This window comes from Zootermopsis nevadensis, unplaced genomic scaffold, assembly GCF_977971745.1.
Source record: "Zootermopsis nevadensis isolate Lab colony 2312 unplaced genomic scaffold, Znev_1.0 Znev_ptg000019l, whole genome shotgun sequence".
Lineage (NCBI taxonomy): Eukaryota > Metazoa > Arthropoda > Insecta > Blattodea > Termopsidae > Zootermopsis > Zootermopsis nevadensis.
Window position 1 is genome coordinate 2808207 of NW_028259151.1, and position 10760 is coordinate 2818966.

Consider the following 10760-nt stretch of genomic DNA (forward strand, 5'->3'; position numbering starts at 1 on the left):
TTAGCTTCCTGCAAACATTGACACCATAAAGCCAGGCAGCAGTATCAGAAAGACTGGAGCATACAAAACATAGTCAGACTAAATAACCTGTTTATAATGTGTACAAATCCATGAAGTGGGAGGAATTATGGATACCTCATCCCCAAATTAAGTGAAAAATACAGTTGGTGAAGGAATGGGCACTTCTTGAAACAGTTTAGGAAATGATAAAATTGATGAATTTAACATCGCTGAAGGCCGCATCCTACACTGAAATTGCTTCTTCCAGAAGAATAAAATTCACTTCCAGGGAACTACATGAGCTGTGTAACACTGCCAAAAAGAAGTGGTATTTCATTTGAGTGAAAAAATCTAGGGTCATTCAAAAGTGCTGATAGAATAATTATATATTTGCAAATTCTGATTATCCTCTTTAAGACACAAATGGGATAACATAAAGTCAGGTCTTTCTGCACCTTTTTTAAAATCCTGAGCTATAAACTGTCCATACTGGAAAAGAAGACAGGTTTATTCCAAATGCTGCACTAACAATTTTTATAATTGTGAGAAATGGTTCAAATGAAAATTTCACTCTCCCTAGCAAATGTGTTTTAGTTACAAACAATGCAACTATAGTAACATTCAACTTATCTGGAACCAACTTCTTTGAACCAAAAAGATAATGCCGCTTCTGACGGACATTTCGTTCCTGTTGCTGCTTGTCCCACTCTGCCAACCTAGTTTTGATCACCGAGCATAACGGCTGACAGCAGGTAGCGCTTCTCCCAATAGCGGTTCTTGTGTGAAGAGTAGACATGTACAAGTGATGTGTTATCAAAAGATGTGCTAAAGCTCGATGATGGGTAACACCATGTCAGTTACTGAGATAGAAACATTAAGGATAAAAATTCATCTGCAAAATGGACAAGGATATTTACACAAGCCTTGGTAATGATTTTTCACTTCTATTAATTATAAAACCAATGTAAGACACAATATTAACATTTTATATCCGTAATCATACATAGCATTGTGGCATACTTTACAGCAAAGTAATAAATAAAATAAAATAAATAAATAAATACATAAATAAAATGTTACAATATGATACATCTGGTTTGAAAAATGCTAAAATGTTGTTACAAATAACAACAAAATATATTAATGTTACTAAATTTAAAAAAATACAATCTCAACAACAAGACTAGGGTACACAGTATCCATCGTATTTAGTCAAAGATCTTGAAAATACAACTTCACATAACATATCAACCTGAACACAAGTAATTTCACTGCAAGTACAGAAGACAAGCTAAGGATGGCAAAACTTTTCATAACATGGGCCATACTATTATGTTGGAAGGAACAGTCATTACAAAATTGTTAAGTTCATAATTTGTTCTGGATCAGAATTCAGTGTTAAAAAACTGATCAATTTTAATGTTTTTTAAACAGTGAATCTTTTCCCAGACTATGATAGTTTGTCTTCAAACAAAATCCTGTCTTGTCAACATCCATTTCTTTAATGAGCTCTGTTGAGAAGAGTAAATTTAACTATAATATGTGTTAAAATTTTCAGTCTACATATTTTTATTGTTATTTAATGGGTCAAAGTTTTGCCATCCCAGATACAATAATTTGAATAAAATGAATATCAAAATTTTCAGATAGAACTGAATCATATCTTAATTAAGAAGGAAAATGGATATCACATCAAAATCACATTAAATCTATTGTTTTCCAAGTACACTCCAAATGACAATTTATTACTCTGCAGAATATAACATCTTAATATTTCAAATCTGGATGCTCTAGGCGCAATTTTGTTTGAAACTATAAACAAAAATATATAATACTGGAAACCAAAGCAACTGAGCCTGATTTCAAAACAGTATCTTTTGTATTCAATGGTGTGGCTAATGGAACAGAGCTATCTGCTGGTTTTCCATACTCTTAGGATATTGAGTATTGTCATACAAGAAGGATAATTACCTCTGCAATATAATATCACTATTAAACATTTTCTAGCTTTCTTTTAGATGAATTCCACATCTTAATAACTAGAAATCTGAGAGTAAATATATATTTTTAATAAATATATAAATCAACAAAATAAATCAAGTGAGTGTATACTGAATAACACAACTTATTACACATTCCCATACTAGGATGAAAACATTTTAAACTGTCATGAAAGCATATAAGAAAGTTGTACATGAATTCCTTACTCCAGTCTATTCAATTTATATCAATAAAAAATAATATATATATATATATATGTAAATAAATATAGTAAATCTGCCTTTCCAAGCATGTTAAATAAAGAGACTACCACATTAAATTATTGAGGTAAAATGTATGTGAGATCAAATTTCTATGATAAGTTCACTGACTAGACCAACAAAAACAAAATTAATCACCCAGAAATTTAACTGCTACCTTGAATAACATGTAAGATTATATACACAATTAGCTAAATGTCTTTTTTACATCATGAGTCCTTATTCATATTAATCAGCACCTGAAGCAATGTGATATGGTGAATTTAACTGCTTATACCCAAAATGTAGCTTGTTGGTACCGGACAGAAATGAATATTTTCCTTTCAGCCAAAGTAAATTAACACTTCAAATTACTTTGTTCCATTATTGCCATTTTGATCTACTGACAATACTCTTTGAATTTTCTATGATTACCATCACAACGTTCTACCAGATCTTATTCCAGTATAAGGAATATCCAAACCCATTCTTCCTCGAATATTTTCTGCATGGCACTCCTATTCTTCCTGACCTCAAACAATATTTAAAAATAAGCAAATCAGATGGGAGTTAGTGGAACAACCAAAAGATATACTCATTCTTATAAGGTTGCAAAAATTGTTTTGAACACTTCTGTTGATTCAGAAACAAAGACAGCAAAATGTAAAACTTTATGGTATTATCCTAAAGTAGATTTTATATTCCAATTTATTACAAGCAACATATTTTCTGCTCAAACACATATCTTTGTGTGTGGGGGACAAACATAAGACCCTAGTTTAAAATGCTATCAATCGACAGGTTTTTTGTATGCAACATTTCTGTTAATTCTAGTTTTCAGTATCAAGTTTATATGGGTTTGAAATGAAAATGAGTTTACTATGGTGTATAAATTTCAAATTAATGCCTCTGTTTGATATTTATTGTAAATAATGCTAAAATTATGGTTCCAGTGAGCAATCACTTTCTAGATATATTTAATCCTTTAAAACATGAAGTGGATTTTCAACTAAAGCTTAACTAACAATCAGTCACCAAGGTCTGTGCAGTTTAGTTATATTATGAACTGACATTATGGTACAATAAACCCTTATTAAATGTGTTCTTCTATCATAGAATTTGCCTATAAATGCAAAAATCATTTCCTGAAAATGGAAAATTTGAATATATGCTGTCTGCCAACATGCATCCCAGTACTTTCTCCTAATTAAGCTGCACATCCTGCATTCTCTCACATCATCCTTTGTCTCACTTAAGCTTTTATCATCTTAAGATAAGTGATGTTTGTTTTTCCTATTTCTTGCTGATGATTTGCAATTACCCTCAGACAGCAGTATGGCATAAAAACTATGTACCATATGTGAATGTCATAATGTTTATGATTTAATTATGTTTCTATTCATATACAGTATAAACAGGGCCATTCATTTGTGTGGTGTAAAAATTTAAGATGCTAATTCAGTTTTATGTACCATAATTTTACAGAATGTCCCAAAAAGATGTATACATAACAGCAACTTTAGAAGCTGTTTATCAGTCAGTTGCTCACCACTGTCAACCATGTCACAAAGTTAAACGTGGTCATTTCAAACACCTACACTAGATTTACTAACTCACAAAGTGCCAATGCTGACATGTTATGGTTTAGTTTATTAAAATTTCTGTATTTCATTCATTGAATGTGTGCATACATCTTTTTAGGACATTCTGTATAAAAATCAATAAAAGTCGGAAATTGAATGGCAACAAATACAACCTTTCACTATTTACCTACTCCAGTGTTTCCCACCAGATCTTATACCCTTTAAATTCCTTTACAGCTGTACAAACACATAAATACAATGAATGTCAGCTGCTTTAAAATAATGCATACAGAGTATGCTGACATGACAGTATATTAGAGTATTCATAGCAATTAATATCAACACACAGTGCTCAGTGCTGGACCTAATACTGTTTTAAAGTACATGTAAACCAAAAAAAATTCACTAAGAATGAGATAAAATGAGACTTTCTTAAGATTGTCCTAAGTCTGTTGAACAGGTATAGAAGCTTTGAAGTGAGATGAAGACTGTTATTCTCAAACAGTTACCACACTTTCACATAAGTGTCCAGGAGATATTCACAGGGAAGTAGTCAGGTAATGAACTAAAAGCACACAGCCAGAGGTCACACATCACACAAGTACAAATAAAGAAACATAAATTAAATTGAGCTGGTCTACTGATTTTAGCTGGAGGAAATTTTTGGCTTTCATATTTTTTTCAAAGCGTTTATGGCACTGGTTATCACATTGGTTCTCCAATGGTGTACCATGTAGTATTTGAGGTTTTCATGGCGGTGAGTCGGAAGATTGCTGTCTTCTGGGTGATTGCATCATGTAGTCTGGTAGATATCCACCAACGTTTCAGAGGTCATATTGCCTCATTCATCACCCTGATGATGGAGGCAATATGACCTCTGAAATGTTGGCGGAAATCTACCAGACTACATGACGCAATAACCCAGACGACAGCAATCTTCAGTGTACCATGAGTTTGATCAAGGTGTGTCATAAAAATTATTGAAATTTTGGGGCTAATTTTATATTCTGTAAGAAAAGGAAGTGCATAAAAGTGGGACTGAGTCAACTGAGAAGGATTTGAGGTTTTCATGATGGTGAGTCCAAAGATTGCTGTCTTCTGGGTTGTTGCACCATTTAGTCTGATGACGGAGGCAGCAAGGACCTCTGAAATGTTAGTAAACTTCTACCAGACTATACAGTGCAACAACCCAGAAATAGCCATCTTACTAGTCCGGTGTTACCTCATTGACAATGTTGCCACATTATCTGTAAGTACATTTTACCCAAGTTCAAAATTGTCATGTTACAAATAATTTCATGTAACAGCATGTGTGCTACTTTATACCAGTTGTTATGTCCCCCTACCTAGAAACACTGCTTGTCATAGTATACAAAGCACATTTTAGTCATTTTATTATGTGAAGGGGCTTAAAAGAATGGTAGTATGATTTAATTTCTTGAAAACAAACATCTGGACTGAGGTCTTCTGAGTTATGATACTGTGTAGTCTTGTAGGTGGATATAAATGTTTCAGAGTAACCTATACCCTGAAGACAGATACAGTAAGACCCTCTGTAACACTGGTAACCACATGTGAGAAAGATTATATGGCATCACAAAGCACACAACAATCAAAATTTTTACCATCATAAAGAACCTCAAATCTTATACAAAATAAAACAGGTTTCAGTAAAATACTGTGCCTTAATAAAGGTATAATGTAATTTGGAGGGCCTTCTCTGTTACTTCTACTATTCAGTAACTTGCAAAAGTGCCATTGCTGCACATGACATTTGATATCAAAGTTGCACATGCCATTAACAAGTATGAGAACCACTGAACATTTAATGGGATGTCAATTTTTTGTTTTATTGACACTACTATTACCTGAATGTTTCTACAAGATTATAGTGTTACCAAAATGTGTGATCTCAAATTTGAATTGAGAATTTATCACAAGTGTAGTGTAAAGCGAACATAAAAGTCCTGTTACTACCTGCTGTTTAGTTCTCTTATAGAGTCATATTAGAATAAATTATAGTATACCCCCCTAGTGACTTCTCTGACATCCATTCTAATCAGAAATGGAATATGACACAAACTATAATAAAAATCTCATTAATGAAAGTAGATACAAAGAGGTTCATCGACTATATGGAGATGGACTTCGACTGCGTGAGTGGGCTGGAGAACGTGTAGCATCCGACCAACTGCTTCTTGGTGATGGACTGTAGCTGCTCCAGCTACGACTACTCAATGAGGATGGAGTTGGAGGTGTTGGCCGATGATATGGGATCGGGCGCTTGCGAGCACTGGAATGACAAAACACAAAACAATATTCTAATAACCACATATTGTGAAAGTACTGAAACAATAAAATTATTATTTATTTTTTACAGTGAAATGAACCTGTTACCAACAATATATGACTGAATATAAGATGGGTTATTGTTATATCTGACAAAAAACTAACTTTCATGACCCATCCTTACCTTCAGAAAATATATCACAAGTTTGATAAAGCTTAAACAGGTAATAAACAATATAACTTATAAGACTCAAACTAGAGTAAATTTTGGTTTGGACAGTAATGAAATGGAAAAATAGAACTCTGCACAATTTTAAAATCAGGCATGATAAAATTTAAAAAAAAAAATAAAAAAAATATATATGTGGAAATAAATAGCCTCTTCTTCCCTAAAAATTAAGAGGCATTAATCCAGCAGATTCCAAACTATGGAATTACATGCTGTGCACAGAAAATATTCATTCTGCCTGCCTGTGCTCCACCAACATTAATTTATAATTAATTACAGTAATGTCATTGTAATGATGAGAATAATGTTAACAAAAGCATATTTCTCTATCATTAGCATTAAAAACAAAGCTGAATTGATGTCAGGAATGAAATGAAATTGAAGACCAAGAATTGTATTATGTTCATGGAAGTAAGAACAGAATGCTCTTTAGCCAGGCAAAATTTAGAATGTTCTATGTCTCATATAATATCTGCATGAATTATTTTTGTCTACATATTGGAAAATATGAGGACAGAAGCAGTATGTGGAATTTGTATCTATTCAAATTAGGGGACAAATCTTTTAGCAGAAAGTATACTAAAGGTTCCGTGAATATTTCACTGTTTGTTCCCGTTTCACTTCTGTGAGACAATCATTTTCAAAACAGGTCATGTAGTGCATGGACAATCTTCTGCTCCTATTTGAAAATAGGGAGAGAAGTGTCTCATAGAGTGTCACCTTTATCAGAGGAGACACCAACATTAATTAATAAGATCCTTTGTATTGAAATTACAGTACTTTAATTTTATGAAAGAACTTATGGACTACATATTGATAATGCTGAATAAATTTAGACAAAAAATTTATCATTCACATTTTATTCAACAGCCAATACCTGAAAAAATATCAAACCTGCAATAAAATACAATATCATGGTTAGTCTTCAGTTTTAGATAAACATGTAGAATAAATTAGAACACAGATCCCAGAAAAACCCTGGAAGACAGACTTGTTAGTATGTTAGCACAGATAAATTCCCACACCTTACAGAACCCCACTGGTGAAGTTGGCTCTGTTAACTGAAAAGAAACCACTCTCACACATGCACAACACTCATACTGCAATCCCAGTTGAAATACATGTTAGTTTTGAAATAGTTAATTGAGTTAAGTGCAAGTAGCAAAATCAGAAACCTATACCCTTGTTTCGTTCTTAATTCCCATACCTTCTACAATCTAAAACAGGATTCAACTTTATGGTGACAAAACATGATTTCTTGGTAGCATTTGCACTGTGTACATAATCCATGTTCACATCAAATATGTTATTAATTTTTTATTTAATGCATGAAAGTCCTTACTCTGGTAAGCACTGCATGTTGTTAAGTCTGAATTCTTATGATGACACTGAGTTGTCGTAAGCATAATTGTTTTAAATGTGAACTACTGCTGTTTTTCCGAACATTTTCAGAAACTGGATGTTCTGTCATCAGGTAGCAAGAGGGGGGATGGACCCCTTTACTTGGGCCCTATGGACAGAGTTAATATTTATCCCTGTCCAAATTACATGATGAAGGAAATAGATCCAGTTTCCAAAACATTGTATTTAGAAAAATGTATGATGACAGACAATGCCCAAAATAATTATTACGTTTATAACTGTTGTGTTACCTAATTTATATTTATTTACCAAGTAAGATTTTCATTTTCTTCTTAAATAATTATTATATGTCTGTGGTGATAAACTGGAGGTTCTATGGTGAGATTGCAAATTGAACTGAGTCTTAAACTCAGAACCACACTATAACTTTTCAAAATTCAAACTTTTCAGGGAATACTGGAAACTGTACATCATGTCATAAATCATGACTGACTCCATATTCATGCATGAACTTTAGACATTGTTCTCCATTTCAGGAATACAAAGCTTGATCAAAAAATTTGGTGAAAGACATCACCACAATAAGACATATGGGAATGGAGAAACTGGCATGTGATGTGTTATGGATATGCTTATGTATATGTTTACAGAGTTTCTGGTGGCTAACACCCTCAGTTGTACTGCATGGCTGATATGTGTGAGCATGTGTGCAAATTGGTGAAATTTGTGCAATGCGCAAACTTGCAATTCTGTTCCCAATTTTCAAAACAGTTGCAGAAAGAACAAAATGCTCATCACAGCCTGTGAAAATGATGCTGTAACAAAGAGGACAGTTTTAAAGTGGTTTCAGAGGTTCTGACAAGAAAATGAGTCACTAAAATTCTTCATTCTAAATTTTTTTTGAGGTCAAATGGTCAATATGTTCAGCATTTTAGAAAGAAGTTTCAGAGGGACCATCTGGTTGGGCCGGGGGGGGGGGGGGGGGGGAGAGAAGAGAAAAAGTTGGTTGCTGCATCAAGACAATTCACCCTGCCAGACGTCATTATCCATTCACAAGGTTTGAATGGTAAGAAGACTCTTGTTACCACAGTCTCCTGACCTGCCACTATGTGATTTCTGGCTGTTCTCAAAATTCAAAGAAACAATGAAAGGGAAATGATGTGACATGACTCTAGACATCATTTCCAACGTGACACTGTCTACAAAAGAAAACTTTCAGAAACGTTTCCAACAGTGGCAGGAGTGCTGGAACAAAAATGTGTGTGTGTGTGTGTGCACACGCCAGAGGGAAGTACTCTGAAGGGCATTAATGGAAAATTAGGTATTCAATCATTCACCAAAGTTTTTGATCCTGCCCTGTACAATCTCATCCACTGGATATCAAACTTGACACCTGCATTTTCTTTTAAGACCGAATGTTAAGCTTGTTGCTAATTAAATTAAATATGAAGGATATTCAAAGAGCCAGTTCCTTGTAGACAGATCTCACTAAAACCATACATATTAAGTACACTGGTGATGTCCAACATAAATGTGATAATTCAATTAATCCACCAGTCATAAATTTTTAAAAAATCACTGTTCAAATCTTTGGACTCATGTTAACTCCTAGATTGATTTTGCTTAAATCTATACATGTCCAAATAGACCTACATGAAAATGTTGCATCCTTTAGAAATAAAGGTTAATAATGTAGCTTCATATGAAACCAATCTAAATTTATATATGTGGTATGGTGTTGGTTTGGTACTTCCCGAGTTAGATCATCCGGCATCTTATCAACTAAATACTGAAACTATGCCCCAGACATAAAGTTGGCTCAAGTTTAAAGTTAACTGCTCACATTCGCCTAATCATGATTTTGAGGATACATAATACCTTCCATCTCCATAGCATCATGTTCAGACCAACTTGTGTAATATATTTACAGAAATACAGCTTTAATTCTTGTTTGTATATAAAATTATTGTTTTTTCTAGACACATAACTTTAATTTCTTTACAAGTAAAGTATCTTTCACACAGCTATACGATCAAAAAATAGTTACCAATAAAAAATATTTTGAAAAAATTATAAGTGAAAGAGAAGTTGGGAAACTCTCATGTTACTGAACAGAGTGCAGATGATTTGGTTTACTAATTGGGGAGAAGAAACATAAAAGGGATAACTTAACTACATCCAGCACATCAAATATGTGTAACAAATGAAAATGAGTTAGCAAGGCAGCAGTTCAGTGTTTTAACAAGCAACATGCAGAATCAGGTAAATAAAGTTCTTTGGATATTAATTCTCTTCACTAATCTTTCAAACTGACCTCAGGATCCTATGTATCTAGGATACGCAAGATAACTACACATGCAATAACATAAACAATGTATTTTTGCTTCATACTCAGAAAGTCCATACATCAGATCCTGAGATTGAGCAAGTCCCCTACAGGCAAACCAAATGTTGGGATAAACACGATGAAACGACACTACATGATTCAACATATATCACTATTAGGGATATCACCGTTAATTCTATAATTGCTTACATCCAGCTTCATGACATAAAATTTGGAATATACAGTCTATACTCTTGAAATGTACTCTCAAATTTTGCACACTTCACTGACCTGGACATTTATTCATTGTAGACATAAATCTATTACTGCAAAACTAACCAAACTATAAACAAAACAATGTAGAGTCAAAAATTCTGCTGCTGAAAAATCTAATAAACAGCACAGATATCAGAAAAAAATTCATAAAGTCATTTTTGAAAAGCTGATAATCACCCAGTTCGTTTAAAAAAATTCCCAGCTTTCATGGAACCTGAATATTCATAATCATGTTCAAAATAACCTTAGAAATCCAAGTCCCTGAATGATATTTCTTTCTCCTAACTAAATCATAAAAAATTTAAAAATACTCTTTGTTCTCCTCACATTTTTCACGCCCAGAAAACTAAGACACTGTAGTAACACTAACTGCACCTGAAAGTTTATTGTACTCTGACATGACAACTATTTGAAGTCCAGTGCACAATTTGCTGTGTCAACTTCTATTTGACACT

At 33.3% G+C, this 10760-nt stretch overlaps 1 protein-coding gene across 7 annotated transcripts in view; it reads right to left on the minus strand.

Annotated features, from left to right (window-relative positions):
• Positions 1-965: 965 nt before the first annotated feature.
• The window catches only part of Srrm234 (Serine-arginine repetitive matrix 2/3/4), an 85077-nt gene continuing 75282 nt past the window's right edge, over positions 966-10760 (minus strand). For all 7 annotated transcript variants that reach the window (XM_022063052.2, XM_022063048.2, XM_022063050.2 and 4 more), the window contains one exon: positions 966-6116. In XM_022063052.2, the coding sequence (XP_021918744.1) occupies positions 5948-6116 (169 nt within the window). In that variant the 3' untranslated portion in view covers positions 966-5947. The remainder of the gene's footprint in view (positions 6117-10760) is intronic.